Below are 24,878 nucleotides of genomic sequence, written 5' to 3'. Positions count from 1 at the left end.
TCCAAAACCTCCTAAGCAAAATGAATGTCTCTCAAGTACCTGAGATTACAGGCATGCAGCATAGAACCCAGTTTTCCAAGCAGCATTTTTTAAACTGTGGAGAAATCTCCTTATGACAGAGGTCCCACACTGGAAGTTTGGGACATTGAAATACAAAATTGGAAGCACCTCACTGAACTTACATTTAAAAGATTTCATCTTGCGCTCATGAATGCTCTTTTAAAATCATGGGGGCTAATATAACATTTGCATTTATAACATATCATACCATCAACTTAGGGAGGGACAGAATTATTCTGGCGAATTCTGCAAGCATTTCATATACTCTATTTCTATCCAAAATGATTCACTTTACAAAATGTACCTGATGTGGATGGTAGCAGCTCTATTACTTCTACCACTTCATTTGTAACAGTTTCTCTCACTTCAGTGGCAGACTAAATAGGTTTTAAAGCAAAAACACTTAAATGTTAGATATGTCATGTAAGATATATTTAATAATTCATGATAAGAATAAAAAGCTTATTACCTTTAAGGACAAATCTTTCTCAACCCATGCTAAAAAGCAAAGGGAAATATGATCATTTCTATGCTGATACAACACCAATCATATGCTTATAAAGAATTAGGGCAGATCTAAATTCTCATTCTTAGTTTTCAAAGTATTACTCTACATTTTGAATATTTGGAGGATTTTTATAGATCTGAGCAGCAACACTGAAATCTGATAAACAAACATATACCCATGAGGGTCAAGAGGCGGCTCAGTGGTTAAAATCACTCCCTACTCTTCCAGAGGACCCAAGTGCAGATCCTAGCACCCACATTGGCTAGTTCACAATTGCCTGTGTCTTCAGCTTCAGGGGATCAAATGCTGTCTTCTGGCCCCTGCTGGCACCCTTATACACATGGTAAACATTCACACAGACATACAGATGTGAACAAAAATTTTAAAATGAGTAAAAAAGACTCAGGAATAATCTGTGCAAAATATAATAAAAATAGCAATTTCAGTATGACACAAATGAACCTATAATGTTTATCATTTCTCATATTAGAATGGTGTGATAGTGTGTGTTAACTTTTTGAAAGACAGTTAGTGTACATTAAATAAGACACATTCAGAAAGGCAAATGTCACATGTTTTATCTCCTGTGCTGCATCCAGACTTTATATATATATTATAAAAGTAGAGATGGTATTATTCTCAGAGAACACCAAGAAAAAGGGTAGGGCAGGACAAGAGATTTTAATGGAGAAAAACGTGAACAAAGTAAAGATGTATTATGAAAATGCCATGATTAAATAAATTCTCTTATCTCTGAATTAAAAATAATTATAGGGGCTAGAGAGACAGTTCTGTGGTTAAGAGTACTGGCTGCTCATGCAGGGGACCTGAGTTCACTTCCCAGCACCCACGTGGTATCTTACAGCCATCTATAACTCCAGTTCGAGGGAACTCAGAGCCCTTTTCTGGCCTCCATTGGTACTTTTACTCACACACATACACATAAACAAATAGTATGCTAAATCTTTAAAAAACAAATAAGTAAAAATAAAAATAATTTTAAATTTTGAATGACATTCTTCTACATTCAATTATGTATTATTATTGATAACTGTTATCAATTCAACATACATCTTCAGTGCCTGATAATTATGGAGAGGTGAATGAGTGACTGCGGTTACTATATTTTAACCCAACACTTTTCGAAGGTGCAGCAATGACCTCATCTTTAGTTTGAATACACATGTATTGAAGTCATCCGAATGAAGTTCACTTAAGTTCCTTAATTAATTCCAGTATTATCTGGAATTCTTCTTACTCTTTCACTTTGCATTTTCCTTTGCGGGGGGCTGTGTGTGTGTGTCTGTCTGTCTGTCTGTCTGAGAGGGGGCTTCATGTATCCCAAGCCAGCTTTGACCTCACTATGTAGCAGATAATAACCTTAAACTTCTGGTCCTCCTGCCTCCATGTCTGTGCTCTAATAAGAGGCCTGTGCCCAGTGTAGGAGGTGCTGGGGACACAGGACACAGGACCCTGCACATCAGGAAGCCCTCTGCTGACTGAACCACATCCCTCATCTTTTCTGTTTTTTAACTTTTTATTGATTCTTTGTGGATTTCACATCACGCATCTCGATCCTGCTCATCTCCCTATCCCTCCCCATCTGCCCTCTACCCTTGCAACCTCCCACCACCAGGATAAAACAAAATAAAATTTATAAGAAAAGAAAAGAGAGGGGAAAAAAAGAAAAGAGAAATCTCATCGTGGAAGCTGTGGTGTGACACAGTGATTCACCTAGTAAACCCTTTAGTCCATACATCATTACTTCAAGTGCCCGAGTGCCTCCCTCTTCTTCAAAAATGAACATCCTCATCTCCGGTCTTCATACTTCCCATTTTTCATTCTATCTGTGGATTATTCTTACCATGAATTTCCCATTTAACAGTGTCATTTTAGGACTACGATTTTGGTCTCTTCCTGTGTTTGTTTCTTCTACATTTTCTATAAATACGACTAGAAACGAAAACACCTTCATTCTCTGTCTTGACTTCATTGCATCGCTGTTCATTACCCAATAGCCTTTTGTCTGTGTTTTGCTGCAAAGTGGTACGATACTGCGATTGCGAGGGTGACTAAGAACTAGCTGCAATCGCCGTCCCTGATGCCCGGAATGTTTACTGTATGTTTAACAGCTGCCACGTGTTTCCGTAAAGTGCACGAAACCCCAGCTTCCATGAAGTCAGTTTCCACATCCCTCTACACTAACTGGTACATTTGAACCCAGCCTGCAGTTCCTCCCTACCATGCCTGGCAAAGGCTTGACTGAGCTTCTTGTAACTGGGCCCTCGCATCCCTTCCCAACTTTGATTTTGTCCTATGCAATACTCTCTAGTAAAACAGTAACATTTCCCATAGCATTGTATTCTACATACGTATGACGGCTCACATAGTCTTATATTCATCCATGTGCATCAGGCCCACCTCCTCATGGTCGGGTACATAGATTATTGATGTCTTTCCAGCAGGGAAGGATACAGACAGAGCGGGGAGAAGTTTTCCTATTTCCCAAACCAGTTCTGTTACTAGAAAACCATTTTATCGACTTTTTCTCACGTTTCTGATACCCTGTCCTTTTTTTCTAAAGAATCACTTTCTCTTCCCACAGTCCGATTACACATTTGCTCTCCCTGCCCTTTTATTCTTCGCTCCCTGTATTCATTCCTTTCTCCTTATGCATGTGTGGCCCTTGATTGTAAGCCTATCTGGAAATGGTTATCCTAATTTAGTGTGGTGTCTTTAAGCGGTGCTCTCAGTTTAATGTACTTCAGAAAGTTGAGATGAAGCACAGCTTATTGGCAGTTCTGTTGTTACTGCCCATTGGGGGAAAATGTACTTGATTATTAGATTACCAATGTTCATGCTACAAACGACATCCTCCAAGATGACACTTTGCCAAAGGAGAGAGCATACCTTCCACTTTTCTTTTGGCCATATGTTCAAATATTTTGGCTGTAGCCACAGATGAATTGTCAGCACTGTTCAGAGGAGCACTCTCAGAGGTACTCTGTTAAAATTAGTTACATAAAATATCCTTAGTCGCTTTAAAATATGTGAATTGATTGGTTTTTTTAAGCAATTATACAAGAAAAAAAGAAAAATATGTTTAAAATCTCAGTGTTTCAGTACCAAACCTTATACAGGCCTCTCTAGACCAAGCCTGTCTTTATGGCTTTTTGTGGCAGCCTTTATAGGGATATTAACTCTGCAAACCAAATGTGGCAATTTATAGGAAAAATATTCATGGGCAAGATACTGACACGTGTGCATATTTGCAAAGAGGAACTACAATTATAGCACCTAACTCTTAGAGTCCACATCGGAAACAAAGGAGCATTTTAAAGGTGTGCATATGTAAACACATTCTTATAAATATGATCGATCTATTAAAGCAGTAGACATTGAAGTATTTCAGATGACTGAAATTATTTCGGTGTTAAGGTACTTGGCTTGGGACCTCTAAGATGGTTCAGTGGGGAGAGGTATCTGTTAGGAAAGCTGACACCTGAGTTTGAGCCCGAGAATTCACACATGGTGGAAAGAGGGAAATGACTCCACAAAGTTGACCTTCCACCTCCACATACTCACGGGATACATGCACATCTGCATGCACATGTACGCGCGCGCGCGCGCACACACACACACACACACATACATACAAACACACACACACATGCATACACACGCCACAAGCAATAATAAATAAATACAGTTAGAAGGCATCTGGCTTGAAAAGCTATTTCTGTGTGTATTAGTTTGTATAAAAACAGAGGAATTTAGAAACTGGGTCATTTGGGGAAAGGTTTCCTAAACAATTTTATTTGTTTAGGTGACTTAGAAGTGTTGTTGCTTATTTTTCTATCCTAAAACCATGGCATAACCCCTCATCTGCAACAGCACGTGCTGGACACCTAGCCATAAAAATGACTGAAGGTCAGAATATTTAAAAATTAATCAGAAAGTGCCAAGTTGGTATCTTCCTATAGGATATATTCATAAATGAGTTACTGAGGTTTGCTATAAGCATGTGCCTCTTGTGACTGAAATCTAGTATAATCTTGACACTACTACCATTTAATTGTCCTCAGGTAAAAGAAAATGTCTTCAGTACTTAGGTCTGGAATGAGAACAGGGTTATTTTCTTGTGTAGTAGCATACTTTATATTTCATAAAAGGTTTTTCCATTTCCTATGTGTATTCATGAGATACATGAAAATGTTGCGTATTTTCTACTCTCATAAAGTCACAGTACTGTTCTTGACATTGCCGCATGTTTTCCTGCATTAGGTTTTCCCAAGATACTAAATGACAAGACCAGGATTCTAATGGGTCCTCTACCTTTACCTACTGCGCTCACATCACTGTACAACTCTTCTTACATTTAAAACATCAGGCCCAGGACTAAAGAGATGGCTCAGGGGCTAAGAGTACTGGCTGCTCTTGCAAAGGACCTGGGTTCGATTCCCAGTATCCACACAGTGCCTCACAGCCACCTGTAACTCCTATTCTGGGTGATCTGATGCCCTCTTCTGACCTCCACAGGGATCACGCACATACATGGTGAACAGAAAACATCCATACAATAAAAATAAATAAAGGTATAAATTTTAAAAAATAAAATATTTGGTCCTTTTCAGCTCTTTCTTTAGTGGCATCTTTATATGTTTCATTATTTGTGTTTATTGCTGCAAGAATGTATGTATGCCATAAAAGTACCCAACACATTGAACTCTTCAGCTGATTTCTCCTTAGTTGACCATCAAAAACAAAACTGAATTTCTAGTCTCCAAATTTATAACATGTCATGCTTTTCCTTTCCCTGATCCATCTTTGAAAGCTTATACCTGGCAATCCAGATGTAATAATAATTTCACAAACTACATTTTTCTTCTTCCTTAGATATATTATAAATATGCAGTTTTCATTTTTAAAGTGTTGTACTGCTAAAACAAGAACTCTAAGTATCGCGAGCAGATACATTTCTAAAAATAATCCTGAAATGTGTAAAATATTAGGCTATCCAGTGACCTCTCCTGGCCAGGTGTTTGAGTCCCCCAGGTAGCATTGCCCTCCACCTGCCCTCTGACCCCAGCTCCTTTCACTTGTAGATCTGATTCTTCATCTGAATGCATCCCAGAGCTGAGGAATTTTAAACTATCTATAGCCAATCCTTTTTAAACAATTCAAAAAATAGGGAAAAAGTACTCCCAACTCCTTCTATGAATCCAGACAAAGACACAATAAAAAAAATCAGAGCAATATCCCCAATGAACATAGACTCAAAAATCCTCAAGAAAATACTTGTAAACAGAATATAGACATACATCAAAAACTTTTCCACCATGACCAAGTTGGCTTTATACCTAAAATACGGGGACGGTTCAACATGAACAAATCAACAAGTGTAAAAACCACATAAAAAGGACTTAAGGACAAACATTACAAGATCTTCCCAATAGATGCAGGAAAACCCCTTGATAATATAGGGACCAAACCTTAACATCATAAAAGTTCTATATGAGAAACCCACAGTCAACACCAGATTAAACAGAGAAAAGCTTGAAACAATCCCATTAAAGTCAGGAACAAGACAGCCCACTATCCCAACTCTTGCCCAATATTGTGTTCAAAGCACTAGTGAGAGCATTAAGGCAAAAGAAGGAAATTAAAGGGATACAAATATGTGGGATGACTCATCCCTAACAGACCTGAAGGCCAGTCAGCCCAAACAAGTAAAAAAGATACTTTCTGAGAGCCAACCTTTGTTTGCCTAAGGGCCTTAGCAACAGCAGCTGAAACATGATCTAGAGACGACCTGGACCAATGAGAGGCAGCCATGTCACACCAGCAGATGCATATTCATCAGACCTCCCCCTCCTGTGGTGGGGGATGGTGGAAGGTATATAAGGCTTGCCACTTCCTGAATAAACTGAGCTTGTGGTTCCAACATTCTCCCAGAGCCTGTGTCATTGACTCTGCACCTACTTGGCCCCCTCCCCCAAAGGGAACAACAACAGCACAGGACCCTGCTACATAAATAGTTTTTTTTCAAAGTCAAACTATGTCTAGTTGCAGATAACACAATATTACACATTTAGAGATCCCAAAATTTCTACCAGAAAACATTCAGAAACAATAAACAAATTCAGCAATGTGGCAGAATACATAAGCAATTTGCACACATTAATAGCTTTTCTATACAACAACAAGTATACAGAGAAAGAGATAAATGGACACAGTCACATTAGCCTCAAAGAAAATAAAATGTCTAGGAAAAAAACTAACCAAGAAAGTATAGGACCAATGAAGCTTTTAAACCTGTCTCACCTGGGCTAACAGTGTCCCTTCCAAGATCCAAAGACCAACTAACAATACCCCAATGTCAGGCATAAGATGCCCTTTTTTGAGTTGTTGGTCAGGACTTTCCAAAAGACTCTCAAAACTTATAGTCTACTGTTATTGCCCTTGTTTACCCCAAGAAATAGAAAGTAAGTCCCTATCCTAAAAACACCATGCACTTCAGAAACAGGGACCAGAGACTCCTGAGCTGGAACTGACCTGAAAGCCCCCTCTCTGAAGACTAGCTTTCAAGGTAGCAGAAGTGGCCATGCCAGTTTCCAAAGGAGGAAGGAAACCAAGAATCCTACCCAGTTGTGATACCTATAAACCACATCAATGACCAACATGGCATGATAACCCTAAGTGTGCAGTAGTGGCACACGTACCCTGGTTATAACCAACAGCTCTTTAAATGGATGTGAGATCAGAGGGACACTCAGCCAGAGGGATGCCAATGCTAGTGCTGGAAACCTAGCTAGTGCTGGTGAAGTCATGGTTATTGGAGGAGAGTTTACATCCACTAATTTATTAAACCCACATAATCCATAACAACAATTGTACAAGCTAGTTTTATGTCAACCTGACAAAGTTAGAGTCATCAGAAGATGGAACCTCAATTAAGAAAATGTCTCCATAAGATCAGGCTGTAGGGCATATTCTTAATTAGTGGTTTATGGGAGAGGACCCATCCTATTGTGGGTCCTCTGGACTGGTAGTCCTGGGTCCTGTAAGAAAGCAAAGCTGAGCAAGCCATGGGAAGCAAGCTAGTAAGCAGCACCTCTCCATAGACTCAAATAGGGTCAAGTTCAATAGAATCAGTTCTCTCCTGTCACCTTGTGGGATCCAGGAATCAAACTCAGCTCATCAGATCTGAACAATGATCTATCTTTCCAGCCCATACTTCTATTTTCATTACAGGCAGACATTGCTAGGAAAAGACATGCCAATGACACTCCAGAAGCAAGCAATTTCTACACTTTTAAAAGAATGCCACAGTTAATACTCTAATTTTATTAATGTGCACATATTAAGAATATTGTTGAGGGCTGGATGTGTTTCTCAGTGGGAAAACATCTGCCCACTGTATATAAGATGCTGGGTTTGAGCTCCAACACTGAAGAAAAGAAAGTGTTCCAAGCAAAAATACAACAGAAGATTTTGTAAGAAGTGTATGTGTCCAGGCATGCTGTTGCCTGTAACACTGGTGTTGCCTTTTGTGAGTATCATGTAATAAATATTTTATAACTGTAAAATAAAGTATCTAATAGATATACAACTATTTACCACTAACTGAAAAACAAGCTAAAAGAAGTACAGTAAATTAAACTATCTCTCAATTTTCTACTTGGAGAATGATGATCATAATTCTAAGATGGCTTTAGAAGGATATTTTTAAGTGACTGACTTTTTTTAAGTCTCATCTAGAAACCTTATCTAAGCCTATTATTGGAAACCCTTAGCCCGTTTTTCCTGTTTATGCCATCTCTGACTTCTCCAATGACACAGTTCCTCTGGGTAACTCTCCTAATGACCCATAGCCTGAAGACTAAAAAAAGAATTAATTACTAGATGCATCACACATATACCATTACATACAATATTGCATGATAGAAATCCATGTATGTATTCAATTATTAATGTTCAAATATAATCAAAATCATCTAATTTGTAAAATATGATTCAAGATGTACCAGGATATACACAAACAGGTTGTCTAACTTCCATTGTGAGTTTTAAGCAAATAAGTAAATAGGTCCAAAGCATCTAAAACTTGAAATTGGAGAGCATTTTAATGTTTGGTACTGGAAAACCAACCAACTACACAGGGCTTTTATAGATATAGATCTTGGAGGAGAATCCACAGCCACCACTTCACTAAACCAGCATAATCCCTAACTACACTCTAAATATTTGTCCTTATACCCAGAGACAAGATAGGTGTCGTTCTCACCTATCTTGTCCAAGTAAATGTAAGTATAATTTAAAAGTCACAGTAAGTTACATTTATCCAAATAATCATTGACCAAATTTCAAATACCCTCTATTATTGAAAGCCTACTGCTAGTATAATTTCTCTTGGGCTCTGTATTTTCACCCCACTTCGCCACAACCTCAAAATAATTACTTGTGCTTTTTGTTGTTTACCAATTGACAATTGTTTTCAGCTACTCATAATCTTGTTTCTGCTTACTAACTTTCCATGTGCTGAAACGGCATCCAGATCACTACTAAACCTTAAGAGTAAAACGAAAGCAAACCTAGGGCAAGGAAGTTAACTCCACAGAAGAGCAGTCTACCTTGGTATCACAGTTGTATTCGTCTTCCTTCGTGGCAGGCAAGGGCTTCCAGGACTAGGACAGCTGGAAATCCTACAGAGCAAAGTATGCAGTAAAGATGGGTGAGCACAATTCTGGAAAATCTTGTACAAATCCAGCTGTTTGAGTATGAAATGAAGCTTCTTAGTTTGTGTAAATATGATTTGACCTTACTTTATCAAAGCCTTCACTTATCTTGACTTGTCTCTTCCAACTTATGAATTACCCAGTGAAGGCTGACCCTATGCTCCATATAAACTAGTAATGGCCCGAGAAAAGGGTGTCTTCACAAATTGCCTTTAATGAATGTGGAACTGAAAAATTAACTAATGGCTCATTTCTTTGGCACTAAAATAGCTGAAATGAACCTGATAGCCTTAAATAGGAGAGAAGAGGCATCACCCTTCTCCATGTCTTCCCCTGGGTTGAAGAACACTAAGACCAAGCTCTGTAAGAGGTGGCAGGTGTGGTTTCTCAGCTTGGAAAACAACCACTTCAAAGAAGCCATTCATCCTCTTCATCTCAAAACATCAAAGAGAGTCTCTTGGAACATTTTAAGTCTTTTAAAGATATACAAGAATCAAACAAAAAATTAAGTGTGTGTGGTTAGTGAAATAACCTTCCCAAAAATATTAAAGATTTTAAAATTTTAAATTTCAATTATTGTTGAGGTCTTTGACACACTTGAACTTGAGTTTTGCGCAGGGTGATAAGTAGGGGTCTATTTGCATTCTTCTACGTGTAGATATCCAGTTAGACCAGCACCATTTGTTGAAGATGCTTTTTTTTTTTTCCATTATGTATTTCTGGCTCCTTAATTGAAAATCAGGTGTCTATAGGTCTGTGGATTTATGTCCAGGTCTTCAATTCCATTCCTTTGTTTGTTTACATGCCAATGCCATGCAGCTTTTTATTACTATAGCTCTGTAATACAGCTTGAAATTAGGTATGGTGATACTTCCAGAAGTTCTTTTATTATTCAGGATTGGTTTAGTTATCCTGTTTTGGTTTTTTTTCCCCATATGAACTTGAGGGTTGTTCTTTCAAAGTCTGTAAAGAACTGTATTGGGATTTTGATAGGATTGCATTGAATCTGTAGATTGCTTTTGTTCGGATGGCCATTTTTACTATGTTGATCCTACTGATCCATGAGCATGGGAGATCTTCCCTCTGATACCTTCTTTGATTTCTTTCTTCAAAGACTTGAAGTTATTATCATACAATTCTTTTGCTTTGTTGGTTAGAGATACCCCAAGATACTTTCCTCTCCTCTTGCAATTTTTCAGGTTTACACAAACTATGGAGCACTTAAAAACTTTCAAAAGTGCCCAGACATTCAAGGGAAAGACTTATGTAAAACTAGTCTCCTGTTAATTACACCTGTCCCTCCAAGTGATCTAGAAATATTTCCTTCCAGTGACCACCACCTCCACTTCTGCAGAGCTCAATGATGATCTCCAAAATTAAGATCTCCAGCAAAGGAAAATCTTAAGTAAAGATGTGTTCAAAATACCAACCTAAATAGAGCTTCAATTATTCACACAACCATTTTACTATCTGGTTACAGTGCCAGGGGATCCTAAAACTTTGCTAACCCATCATGCAGGTAGGAAGTCTGTTCAGCAAAGCTGGAGGTAGATACCTGCCTCAGCCACAGGGACACTTTGTTCCTCAATTCTATCCCCTGGTGCTTGACAGACTTTAAGGCACCTCTTGTAAATTGAGGTGATGTGAATAGCATCATATTCCTAGGTGCTATAGAGACTCTCCCCAACAGCTCAAATTATCTTAATGATTTTCCACAGAAACGTTGATTTTTTTCAGTTCCTACAATTCAAGAAACATGCAGCTTCTTTATCAAGACTGTCATAAATTCCAATTTCAATATGCCTCTATATAAGCTTTCAATACCCTGTTCTCCATAAGCCCTGTCTTATTCTTATCAAATTTGTCAAAAATGCCTGTATTCTAGTCTTTTCTCTAAAACCTGAATCCTACTGAACCCAGTATCCTTTTCTCTATATGTGTTGTCTATCTTTAACACCATTCTTGTCCTCCACCAACTTTCTTTTATTCTTCTCCTGTGCCCATGGAATTACTGAGCTCAGTTCCCAGTCCTTTTATTAAAATACCCATCTACCGAATCAAACATAAGGATGACAGTTAGCCTTAATATTAAGGCACATGAGTTTAAATGTCATCAGCATCATTTTTTCCATCCAGAAAAGTCACATTAATATCCTTTGAGTTAAGTTCTCCATCTGGATGAAGAACAAGTGTATAGTTTGATTAGTTCTTTGATTCCTTAAAATTCTGAAATTTCTTATTCTTTAATCTTCTCTGCAGAAAAACAGAATATTTAGTTGATAGAAATTTTATAAACAGAAGCAAAAGAACAAGAAGGAAAACAGAAAAGTTGATTTACAGAGAAAAGTTAGTATCACCAAAAAAAAAAAAAAAAAACAAGAGAACAAGAGTAGGTAAAATAAAGATGTCATTGGACTAAGTATGTCTAGAAGCTTAAACAAGAAACAAAAACGAAAAATCAGTAAGTAGAAAAATTAATTTCCAATTATCCTCTAGAAGGGTATTAAATATAATTTGTATCACATGCTCTGCATACAGATATACTTCATTTGAGAAAAGCAAATACTCTCCTGGCATGTTCCTGTGGCTCAAAGTACATGCAAGCAAGGTATGCCAGACAACTGTTGCTACTCAAGAAAGGATACTACTGGCTGACATTGTGATTATCAAAATTTTAGATAAATTGTTGTGGTATATCTGCACTGCTCAAGAAAATCCTAAAGGAGTTCATATATAAATTTGACTTTTGCTGTTCATTGACGTAGACATTATCTAGATCTCAGAGCTACACAGGTCCTTGCCAACCTGTGAATAAGCTAGAGAATGAATGGAGAAGCCAAGCAAGATGACAGTCACGTCATGGATGTGGGATTCTCAGCTATAACTGCCTACTTGGTGAATAGTTACAATAGCATGTACTTTGAATGTCTATTATGAGAATTATAATAAACAATAGCATTTTAAATATAAAGCATGGTGTTTCCCAGAGCAGACTGCTGAACAAATATTTGTTTCTCATCTGTCCAATACTTAGATAACATGTAGATTTTATCAACATATAAAACTTACCCGGCTAATGAGTCATTTCCAGAATCCATTTGTTCTACTCAAGAAAAATATAAAATTCATTTTAAACAGATGGAAGAAAAGTATCAAATATTAAAAATCTATGACTCAGAAGCTTTGCTAGAAAACATCCTTTTGGAAACTTATCATGGGAATCTTCTACAGTAGATACGAATTATATTGTTGATGGAGCAATCAATGGTTTAAGACCCTTTCTGTTGTTTGCATTTATGGGACACAAAGAGGAAGAAAAATATGTGTGAAATTTATGATAAGTACCATGTTGTGTACAATGGCCATAATCCAAATAAACTACCATGAGACTAACTTGAAATGTTATCCTCATATTACAAATTGGTAGTGTCAAGCAAACTGCCTGATGTATCTGGACTAACACCATAAGGAAGAATAATAAGGGAATATAGTCTATGATCATACCACCTTGAACACTCCCAATCTCATCTAATAAGAGAATATGTTTAGCTTGTTCTAACAGAATAGAGATTTTCCAAGCAACCAGTTGAGTTTTTCAGCTTGGGATGAATATACTATCCCAAGGACACTTACCTATGGACAGTGCACCCTGCAAGGAAAAGGTTCAAAACACAAAAGCAGACCAGGTACAAGGGCTTGGCAAAGACTTTCCACATGCTAATGAGAAGTTCAAGAGTTGCCTGTGTGCTGCTTGTTCTAGCTAACCCTTTTTTTTTTTTTCACTTTCCTTTTTATTTATTCCTTGTGTCTTTCACATCATGCATCTCCATCCGATTCATGTGCATGCCCATGGCATGTTTTCACAACATAAAAATCATGTTTTTTGGTTTTTAAAAAAATATATAAATAAAGTATCTGAGGGACTCTGAGGCGAGAGCACCCTAAGAGGCACCACATTCCTCACTGCTGTCCTCCTCCATGGCCACATTCCTGGGAGGTAGTGGATCAGGAAGGAAGGGCAGCCCTGATCCTTCACCTGGAGGTGGAGGCCCGAAACTACTGCCGGCTGAGCATGCCCTACAGGACAGTGGAGCAGGTGTACAGCCACGCCTCAGAGCACAGGGTCCAGGTTTTTGAGGCCATCAAGGTGGCCGTCACTTCCAAGTAAGCAGAGATATGTTGCAGACCAGCTAGGTCATATCAACATCATGAAGAAATGGTCCTAAACTCAAAGCCACCAACTTTTATGTTTGTCTGTCCTTACCTAGTCCTAGAGCTGAAAAAAAAAATGTAACTTATATAACAGTGTGACATCTTCAACAAGAATCTTATTAAAACAAACATGATTAATAAATACATATGACTTTATTATGTGTAAATTATTTGTTATCATAACTTCTGATGATGAGGGGGGAAAGCCGGAGGTAAAGCTAATTATATAGCACTTACCTAAAATGGAGGTTGTCTTGGGTTCAATTCCTATCCACAAAAACAAAGATACTGATTGTTTTTGTTTTTTTCCTCTCTCTCTCTCTCTCTCTCTCTCTCTCTCTCTCTCTCTCTCTCTCTCTCTGTCTTTCTGCCTCTGAGTGTGTGTGTGTCTTCCCCAATGACTCTGTACCTTATTTTTTGAGACAAGACCACACTTCCAATTGTAACTTTTGTGTAATTAATATCTGAGATCATTCTGATCTGTAGACTATTCAGTCAGAAAGAAGTTAAGCAAATATAAATGCAATTTTCCACTCTTTTTGAAATGAAATGAAAACTTTCTGTTTGACATTGTTGTGTATGGTAGGTCTGCAAAGAGCAACTCATCATAGGTCTTACCTGGTTCATTATCTTTTTTTTTATTATGCATGTTTTCTTCAAAATCCATAAGCACCTGTCTACTGTCATGTGAAAAATAATAAATACAATTACTATTTTAATACTTTTTAAAAAAACATTTTAGCATACTTAATTCTTAAGAACATTCCAGGGGTTAGGGGTGTGGCTCCATTGGCAGAGTATTTGCCAACCATGCACTAAACCTTGGGTTTCATCTCTAGCATCACATCTACCAGACATAGTGGCATACACCTGTAATCACAATATGTGGGAGGTGGAGGCAGAAAGATCAAGAGGTCCAAAGTCATCCTCAGACACACAGCAAGCCCAAGGCCACATGAGGCACATGAGACCCTGTCTCTAAATAGAGCCTATTACTGAAAATAGTAGAGGCAGTACTAGAAGTTTTTACTGTGTGTTTGAAATGTATGGGCTCTAAATCTTATAATTAAGCCTATAACGAAAGAATAAAAACTGAAGTAAAAAGGGGGGCATGAAATGAGAGAAATAAAACTTGGGGCATAGACTGAATTAGCACAATAAGCAGTGACGTATCCTGATGTCAGAAGACATTCCCGCTCCACAACTAACAGCTGTCGGCTGCCACACAAGTTGTTTCCCATAGATGTTAAGTGTTATTCTAAAAAAGAATAAGGATTGGACTGCTTGAGTTCAGTAGGTGATCTTTTAAGATTTTATTTGATAGTATTAAAACACATGCAGGGAAATAACAAAGCAACAAAGGATTTCCTGATGCTGACCTCTTTTTAAACTTGCAGTGACTAAAATTCAAATATTACAACAGTCTGGAGAATGTCAAGCCCTCATTTTTGTTATTAGCTATTCTGTTTTGTGGCTTATAATTTGGAGAAAATGAGCTGTTTAACAATTTGGAGCTAAGTACTTTATGAAATATTACCTCCTTAATTAAATGACTGCTCATTATTACTAAAAGATAATCAGTCACTCCGAGGGCAGAAAGGGAATCCATTCCAAGACTTGGCTTTCCTCTCCACTTCATCCTCCCCTGCCTATTTTAAATCATCATATTCACCTCCAAATGACTCATAAAACAAAACCCTCCTTTACATGGATATACTAATAAAATTTGATGTGATCTTGTTCTCTTAAGTCCAACTGTTCACTGGATCCAGAGACATGCTTAGTTGCTTCTTTGTGGGAAAGAATTCAAAAATCTCTATAAAGATGACACCAGCACTGAAATAACTTGGGAAAATGTTATTATGATAGACAGAGAGAGGGAATCAGTTGAGTGCCTGCCCAAGATGATGGGGCCTCTGGATCAGCATATGATGGGGTCTGGTATTAATCAATAGAAGGACCTCATGATTTTTATGCAACATGATTTGAACTTTTATACAGTTCATATTTGTCGGCAAAAAGGACACACAAATTTCTCAAGTGACCAAAGAGGTCTAAGCTAACATGTGGGCTCTATATGAGATTCTGAACGGGTGGGAAGGTTCAGAGTGTTAACAATGTATGTGGCAGAAGCTAGAAAGTCTCATTGCCAGTAGAGTGTGATTGGAGAATAATAGCTGAGTTTAACAACATAAGTACATGTGAACTTGAGATATTGCAACTTTCAGTTCTGAACGTATATTATCACAAAGACTTAGAGATCTGTCTCAGTGTAGACAGCATGGTAGTTAAGATTAACTGCTATAAAATTTCAGGGTGTGTTTTAATAGTGATAGAATAAAGAAAGACTGCTAGGCTATCCTCTTCCTTCTTCTCCATCTGACTTTTCTAAGAGAATTGGCTTCCGTGAACCTAAAAATCCCTTCAGCTACTGGAAAGTCAAGGAGTAGACTTGTATACAGGAGACAGCAACCACAAGAAAGCAACAGGACTGTTTACTAAACTGGGCATTTCAAGATCCAAACGGCTACGTGAAAAGATCAAAGATATGCTAGATACTTATTGTCTCTCATTTGTAGGGAGTTATGTTTGGGGACAACATGGAAAATGCTGAGCTCCCTAAGGTTAAAAGTCTTTAAATCTCTTAGCTGGAGATACAGTAAAATGAGAGAAGACTCACCTAGTACATATGAGGTGCTGGGTCCAACGTTCAGCATTTATCAAAAGGAGTCCCGAGCGTAAGTATTCCACTCCCAATGCTGCTCCTACTTTGCTTGATTCCCAGATGGCTAGGTGGACTAAGTCACTGCCATTCTAAAACTACCCACACAAGTTCAATGATGCCTCAAGCAGATGATGCAATAGTTGTATTTGTTTTTGAACATCAATATAATTTTTAATTAACATGTTGTGGAAATACTTACAAAGTACAGTGGCCTTCAATAGCGTAGCGTAATGCTGTCCATCCAAAGACATCCTTGCAGAAGAAGTCAACGCCTTTCTGAAGAAGTAATGTAGCTATATCTTTTGATCCACATCGTATAGCATATATCAAGGTATTTCTAAAGTAGCAGAGGGATAGATTCACTATTATGAAATGAATTAAATTAGTTAAATCTATGTAGATCTGTCTTACCAACTTAGTATCTTGCCTGTCTGTGTAGACTTGACAATTTTCTAATAGACATAGTATCATGGACCTACAACTGTTCTTCTTTGTGAGGCTACTTCCCAGGATAATGAAGGAAATATCTTTTCCCACTGATCTACTTTGGAATAGAATTCCTGACCTCATGACCTTTTAAAAAAATAACTATGCTAAGGTCTTGCATCAGAAATAGTTAAGGAAGAGTTCACATTTCCCTGGCCTAATGAAATATATTACAGTTCTTAATCAGCTGAAGATGAAATAATTCAAAGCTATGTGCATGATTTGAATAGTAGTAATATGAAAATAATAATAATAAAATTCATGGTGCTCGTAGTTAATGATGTTGATGACCGTGTACTGTACACTAAACTAAGGGCTATGTAAATAATCCTATAACGTCCTATCAAGGGTGTTATTGACTGTTTCACATCAGGGGATATATTTGGCTATGAGCATTATTCTTAAGATGACATACCTAGCAACTGGGGAAACAAAGAATTAAATCCGGTCTTGAATGAACCTAAAGCCTCCTTTTTAAATTATTTACTTATGACTCATCTTCATTAAATTTTATCCAGTTAACACTTTCATCTCCCTTCCAGTGCCAAGTAAATATAAATGGATTAAAATCATGGGGAGCAAATGGGGACAAAATGAGCATTTTTGTAATTGTAATAACAATAGTCACTTAAGATAACCTGACATCAATATTTTACAAAAAATTAACAGTTTAAAGAGTCATTCCAAATACTATAATTTTCAACTCCTGTTTGGCTGAATATAGTATCTTAAAGTTTGCAAGAAGGAAATGCAAAAATACTATAAGATCTCTGAGACCTCATTACAGAAGCTTTCTTGTGCAGTGAACGATGGTTAATGCAGACACTCATAGCTGGTCAAAGTGTAGAGAGTAAGTGAGGCCTCAGCCACAAATGGGATATCTATATCACATCCCTTCCTCCAGACTCGGGGACCATCAGGAAGAGGATGTAGGAAGGGTGTGAGAGCCAGAGGCTGGGGAGGAGTGGAACAAAGCAGTGTCTTTTGGACATGGCAGGACTGCTATGCACATGGATTCACAGCAGCTGTGGCTGCCTACACAAGATCAAGCCAATCAGTATCAACCTTTTGCATGGGGATACTGCATGGGAAGGGGCTCAAGAGTCCCTACTCCTTGCTAACAAACTATTGACTGTTGATGGCTTCTAGGGGAGGGAGAGTCTGATATCTTTAAGGGTGTGGCTCCTGATACGTCCACCAAGCTCTGGTGGGAGGCACCACATCCAGAAGTATATGAACAGCACAAACTGGAGTGGATACATTATTTTTTTAAACAAAAAGGACACCAAGTTGTGGTAGGAAGAAAAGGGAATAGCAGGCAGAAGTTAAGGGGAACTGCTGGGGTGCGCATGATCAAAATACATCACTTTAAGTTCTCAAAGAGTTACTAAAATATTTTAAATAAAATAAATAAGTAAAAAGTAAATCTAAAAATAAAAAGGAAATATCATTAGATGATTAACAATCTTACTGTGAACCAAAAACTCATATGAAAAGTTCATACATTTTAAAAACAAATGAAACTTGTTTAGCTCATAAACTCCCAAGATCAAAGGACCAACAAAGTCAGATTATAAACAACAATCTTCAATCAGTGCTATAAGGCAATGTGATTGATTGATTGATTGATTGATAGATAGATAGACATATACATACACACACACATATATATATAAAAAATTTGCACTGCTTACTTCAAACAATTGCTTTTTTTCTCTAGCAGACTAAATTGATGCTTACATCTATCTATGTTTTCACTGTATCCTTGTAAGTTAGTCCTCCAACCAGCCATGTTTCTAAGTTGAGTAGTTGTTACCAGTCCAGAATACCACTAATGTTCTATTTCATTTTAATTCAAATGACTTTACCTTTGCATGTCATCTACAACATGTATATCTGCTCCTTTTTTTACTAAAAATTCTGCCACCTCTACCCTCTTTTCCCTGAGTGCCAGCAAAAGTGGTGTGAAGCCATCCTGCAAAACAGCAAAACCAATTTGTAATTTAAAAAGTGGCATGTTCTCAACTTACCTAAAAATCTTATAAGGGACTGTACAAATATAAATACGCGATAAAAAGCATAATATCCCAGTGGATAAACGATCCTTCCTTCTAACAATGCTACCTTTCACTTGCTTTGCTCCCTTTCTTTGAAATACTCCTCTCCTGCCTAGAGTAGTCACATGAACCTAAGCCTCTCCAGTGCCCATTTCAAACCTACACTGTTGCCTCAAATATTTGTTTCTATTACAGCATTCATTATCTGAAGCCAAGTGGTTGCTCCTCATATGTACTAAGAGCTTCTTGGGGGTAAGGGCTACATCTTCTTTACATCAACAAACCAAAACCCATCACACAGTGGCAAAGGATGTTCACGAGCTAGCGAATCAATGACCAGATTTTCATTTCTACATCAGGATTGTAAAGTAAGTATACTTGGGTCTCAGACCACCTTCTGCATGGCCACCCAACTGTACAAAGTTCAGGGGAGACGAGGCTTTTTGTCTGATATTTTGATCGCGTTCTGACAATGAAGTTGGCTGTGAATCAGAGAGCAGGGCTAACCACTAGCTGACCCAAATTAATCATAGAGGTTTTGGAGGACTGAGGACAGACAGACTGTAAGTAGTGGGGCAGAGCTTAGAGAGGATCTCTGCCCTTTTGGATGGAGGAACAGAGATAGGAGGTCACTGATGGCTTCTCCACTGCTTATCTGTTCATTCAGGTTCTTACCCTGATATCTGACTCCTGATTTTTTTTATTGATAAAGAATAAATATATAAATGCATGAGGGCTTAATTATTTACGAGCAATGTGAAGTTCAGGTTTTTGCAGAAATCTCCTGAAGCTTAACAGTGGGTTCAAGTCATGGAGGAAAACTCAGTGTAGGCAAGACCACTTTGAGCCCATATCTCCTGTGCTTTCCATGTTGCTGGGAGTGTGTTTTCCAGCGGGTGTATACAAAGCAAATATGTTTTAGAAAGATCAGCCTCCCAAAATGTAATTAAAAAAAAAAAACTCATAATACTTAGTTCTTCCTGCCCTTGATTATTTATACTTCACTTGTATTCAATTCTCCCAGTGTTCACAAAATAATTACTAGTCACATGGAAGCTGAAACTAAATGATTCCTGTGGACTTCATAGTGTGTGTGTGTGTGTGTGTGTGTGTGTGTGTGTGTGTGTGTGTGTGTGTACATGTGTGTCTACACCTGCCAGACTGATGATGTTAGGGCTCCATCAACTGAACACCTTCACTGAGATTGGTTGCCAAGCGGACAACTGTTCTTCAAATGACAAGAAGATTCATGTTTTCCAATCTTCTAATAGAGGAAACCCTGCTTATAATTCACATTTTGGGATAACTTGAATAATATAGTGGCATGAAACCTTTAAACAGATAGTCTCTACTCCCTAAATTTTTGAATACCTTCTAAAAGTAGTGAATTATTATCGATGGCTAGAAGAAAAATGGTTTATTCTGTAAGCCAGTAGTCATTGCTGATAGTGATGGTTAGCTTTCATTGTCAACTTGACACAACTTAGAATCACCCAGGAAGAGGCTCTCAGTGAGGGAGTTCCACATTGAGTTGGCCTGTGTGCCCATCTATAGCAGATTGTCTTAATTAGAGAGGAAAGACCTGGCCTACTGTGGATGGCACCATTCCCTAGACAGAAGCTCCTGGACAGTATAAAAGTAAAAAACTCAAGCTTTGCACAAGCAAGCGAGTATTCATGCATTCATTCCTCTCTGCTGTTGATTATAGATGTTATGGGACCAGCTGACTCAAGCTTCTGGTGTGATGCCTCCCCAGAAATGATGGACCTAGAATTGTGAACTAAACTAAGTTGCTTTTCTGTCAGGCATTTTATCACAGCCATGGAAATGAAACCACTTGATAATACTCCATTTAGCTTCTCAACACAAAAGTAAAAGGAAAGTTAGGGTAAAATTACTGGAAAAGACACATTGGCAGGAAGTATTAGCTAATTAAATTCCGGTTCCTCTAGAAATGTCAGGATTTTAGAACCCAGGAATACCTATATTTCAGTTATCTATTTAGGGTTTCTTTTCCAAATTAGGAGTTGTTCTGATTCCCAAGGAAATATTTTCAGAGATGCATGCCCATTACTTATTAGACATACTGAATCAAACTCCACACATCTGCAGCGGAGAATTAGAGCCACGCAAACAGAATTTCAGTCTCATCTGTACGGACATGGATAATTCTCTTCATCATCCAGTTATTTGACTAATAAGGACTCAACCACTAAAAACAGGCAATGTCGGCCGGGCGGTGGTGGCGCATGCCTTTAATCCCAGCACTCAGGAGGCAGAGCCAGGCAGATCTCTGTGAGTTCGAGGCCAGCCTGGGCTACCAAGTGAGTTCCAGGAAAGGCGCAAAACTACACAGAGAAACCCTGTCTCGAAAAATAAAAAAAAAAAAAAAAAAAAACAAAAAACAAACAAACAAACAAAAACAGGCAATGTGTTTGCTACTCGGAATGCAACAAAATTTCGATATACCAAAAAAAAAAAAAAAGCAAATTAAATATCTCCTCACCCAGCAAGCAACTCCAGACATGAGAACAGGGCTTAGTTTTTACCTAAGTGGGTGTCTCTTTCAGAACATATACTAGCGAACTGTTTGATCATCCCTCTAGTTTTCTACATAATTATCCCCTAGTCACTACCAGTTTTATTTCTCCAGCGTCCTCCTTAAACTGATCCCTAGACATGTTTGTAATTAAATATTTTTCTTGCTCAAACTATGAATTACTACCTTCAACATGGAAAGACTTTATCAGCACACATTAACTGTCTTTTTTAATTCCTCTTGCTTTATTCCCTCAGATACCTAATTTCCAGTTGTACATTTCTGATTTATTTCCCTCCGCACCTTTTCTTCCGTCTGAAGTCACTTGATAATTACTTGCCAAGAGCATCACAATTCCCAATTTACATGAGTGCTTTTGTTGTCTTTTTGAGTTTTAAGATGAAGCCAAAGTAAATTTTGCTCTCTACTCAGGTAGCTTTACAAAAGTCAAGGGAAATGGTGAGGAAAAAGACACAGATGAGGAAGTTTCACCTTTAACAAATTCAGTGTCTTCTCAAATACTTCACATTAAATGTGTAAAAGAAAGGTGTGCCTTGGGTTTCTTTCAGGGAGCTGGAGAATTGACTCAGTGGTTAAGAGCACTGGCTGCTCTTCCTGAGTTCAATTCCCAGCAACCACATGGTGGCTCACAACCATCTGCGGTGAGATCTGGCGCCCTCTTCTGGCAGACAGGCATATATACAGGCAGAACTGTATATATATAATTTTTTTTAAATAAAAGACCAACAAATGTTTCTTTTGAAGTACGTGTGTTGGACTCACAGCTTCTATAGTTAAGTCCTGTCCAACTGTTTTCACCCAGGAAATGCTTAGGTTCCTAAACATGAAATGTTGACCTTTGTCACTATCTAAACATGTATTTCAGAGACTTTGAAATTAAAACGCGGTTAACTGTACTTTGGTTTTTTGCTCGATATCAGCATGGTAGTCGAGCAGGAGTGCCACCATCTCTTCGTGCCCGTTGTACACAGCGTAGTGCAAGGCGCTGTTACCACTGTTGTCCCGGATGTTCGGATCAGCACCGTGCTCCAGCAGGATAGCCGCACATTTCTGTTTCCAGCATTGGACAGACTGCAGTTCACAACAAAAAGCAGATTGTCAGCTTGAGGCATTCAAGATAAACATCCCACAGGTTTCATCGGCAAGCTACATGTAAATGGAGGTAGCGCTCTTCCCGTCACGAGCACTTCAATCACGTCTAGCTCGTGCTGAAATTCATGGCTGCGACCTACCTTCATCAGAGGTGTGATGTGGTTCTTGTCGAAGGCATCAATCTCACAATTATTATTCACCAGAATGTTCACCACTGGCAGCCGGCCATAGACACAGGCAAAATGCAGAGCTGTCCTGTGGAAGTGAGAGGAGGTTTTGTGGCATTATAGAGCCCTGTCCGAAAATCCACAATTACTCATGCAATTATAACATTAAATACCCTGTCGTTTTCCTGCCTTCTAAACAAATCTTCACTGTTCTTAGAAAGGATAAGGTTCCCTATTTTTAAAGAAAGGGTAACCTATTTGAAGTCCGTTATGTGAGCCATGGATAGATCATGTGACCTCCTGACCGCTAGAGAAGCGTTCTGCCATTGAGTGGCTCATTTGAATCAGCCCAGAGCAGCTTATTTGAACAAAAAAAAAAGCATGGCTGGAGACAAAATGAACTCAGTGGTATTTTTGTAAACTTTTTTCTCATTTTCCTTTGCTTGCAAAAAAAAAAAAGTTGTATTATTGGTGTTCCACTTGTATATTTTGGTTTCCATTTTTGTGTTTTTATGGGGCTCTTTTTGTGTGTTTCTTGGGGTTTGGGTGGGTTGTTTTTTCAGGTTTTTTTTTTTTTAACTTTTTTTTTTTTTCAAAAAAGAAAAAGAAAAGCATCGCCTTTGAACTAAATTCCCCTTGGGTGTGATCCTACTCTGAGCTAAGTGACTTACTAGGTACCTCTCAGCCTTCCTAGGCCTCAATGTCCTGATCCACCGCATTAGAAACACGAAGGGTATCTAGGTGACTCTCTTAGGAAGCTTGCACCCAGCCCTTGACTGACCCTCCCAATTTGGGGTATGCAGTGCCCTCTGTTAACTCCTGCGTTTACATCTGTTTAACGTTGTAATGAACTCCAGCTCTGCTTCACAAACAGATGGCAGGGCACAGGACACTGTCGTGAGAAGTCCCCTGAGAGGTGGTGGGAAGGAGGAAGAACCGGCAAGAGGGTGTGGAGGAGGGACAGGAAGGGAAAGGGGAGGAGGGAAAGGGGGAGGAGGGAAAGGGGGAGAAGGGAAAAGGGGAGGAGGGAAAAGGGGAGGAAGGGAAGGGGGTGGAGGGAAAGGGGGAGGAGGAAAAGGGGGAGTAGGGAAAGGGGGAGGAGGGAAAGGGGGAGGAAGGGAAAGGGGAGGAAGGGAAGGGGTGGAGGGAAAGGGGAGGAGGGAAAGGGGGAGGAGGGAAAGGGGAGGAGGGAGGAGGGAAAGGGGGAGGAGGGAAAGGGGGAGGAAGGGAAGGGGAAGGAGGGAAAGGGGGGGACAGAGAAGGAACCTTTTCTTAACACAGCACCAAAGATCCGCGTGTATGCTGTGACTAGAACACGCGCTTCACTTCACCCCCAGACCCCATTCAATGCTAGGTCTCTGTGAAAACCACGACTCTCCAGCCACAGCGACCTCGGTACTTTGGCGTTTGATGACAGCAGACACAATGGGCAGAGACCTCTGGTTGCCAGCTCTGTTGGACCAATCAGGAGGAGACTGAGAAGCAGTTAAAAGTTCCTGTCTGGCAGCTCAAGACTCCACCCAGGTATGCAGGGGCGGAGCCCCAGAAGCACAGGCAGACCCTCTTCCCTCACTGCCCACCCTAGCTCCCTGGGAAGCCAGGGAGGGAAAAACAGCCTTTTCCCACGCTGACCTGCCCACGAGGTAGACAGTTGCCCACCCTCCCTCCCCCTGTTACCTGTTCTTGTAGTCTCGGTCGTACACACTGCACTTTCCAAGCGTGATGAGAACTTCCAACTGGCCCGCATCGCCCTTGGCTGCAACCCGGTGGATCTGCCCCACGGGCCGGTATGTTGTATGGTATTTTGGATAGCTGGGATATTCACCAAAGAAAAACTCGGAGACAGTCATTTGTGGGCCATCACAGAAACCGAAGGGTGTCTTTTCCTTAACCCCAAAGATCTTCCTCACGGCAGAAGCCATTGGCCTCAGGTTCCTTCCCAGCTTCTCATCATTTCTGTCCTTCAGTCCAATATTAGGTCTTAGTAAAATCCAAGACTTGCCAGCGACATTTGCCCAGAGGAACGCGGGGCTTAAACGTCTGCCAACCAGGGCCTTGTACAGTTGGCAGAAGCACGGTTGCCAAGCAACACATCTAAACACAATGCGCACGTGCTAGTTTGTACAAGTGAGCAAGAGTGCAACTCTTGACAGAGGTGGCACCTCTGAGCCAATGGTAAAGGTGCTGAGTAGGCATGCGCAAGACCCTACAGCAAACCCACGGTCTAAAGGTCAATAGAGGTTGGATGAGTGTTCACGTCATTTCAGACTTGT

At 39.2% G+C, this 24,878-nt stretch overlaps 1 protein-coding gene across 1 annotated transcript; it reads right to left on the bottom strand.

The window, feature by feature from the left end:
- Nucleotides 1-529: 529 nt before the first annotated feature.
- LOC114708482 (putative ankyrin repeat domain-containing protein 19) lies at nucleotides 530-24,660 on the bottom strand. The gene is made up of 11 exons (XM_037211674.1): nucleotides 24,283-24,660; nucleotides 22,579-22,693; nucleotides 22,244-22,417; nucleotides 18,598-18,704; nucleotides 16,443-16,580; nucleotides 14,137-14,198; nucleotides 13,756-13,785; nucleotides 12,376-12,409; nucleotides 9,202-9,273; nucleotides 3,479-3,572; nucleotides 530-558 (listed from the first exon to the last, which is right to left on the bottom strand). Exons 1-10 carry the CDS (start codon nucleotides 24,525-24,527, stop codon nucleotides 3,548-3,550), a joined length of 1,002 nt encoding a protein of 333 aa, XP_037067569.1. The 5' UTR covers nucleotides 24,528-24,660; the 3' UTR covers nucleotides 530-558; nucleotides 3,479-3,547.
- Nucleotides 24,661-24,878: the final 218 nt, after the last annotated feature.

Source organism: Peromyscus leucopus, chromosome 17, assembly GCF_004664715.2.
Source record: "Peromyscus leucopus breed LL Stock chromosome 17, UCI_PerLeu_2.1, whole genome shotgun sequence".
NCBI lineage: Eukaryota > Metazoa > Chordata > Mammalia > Rodentia > Cricetidae > Peromyscus > Peromyscus leucopus.
The sequence above is the reverse complement of the archived record's forward strand: the minus strand, read 5'-3'. Positions and strand labels throughout refer to the sequence as shown.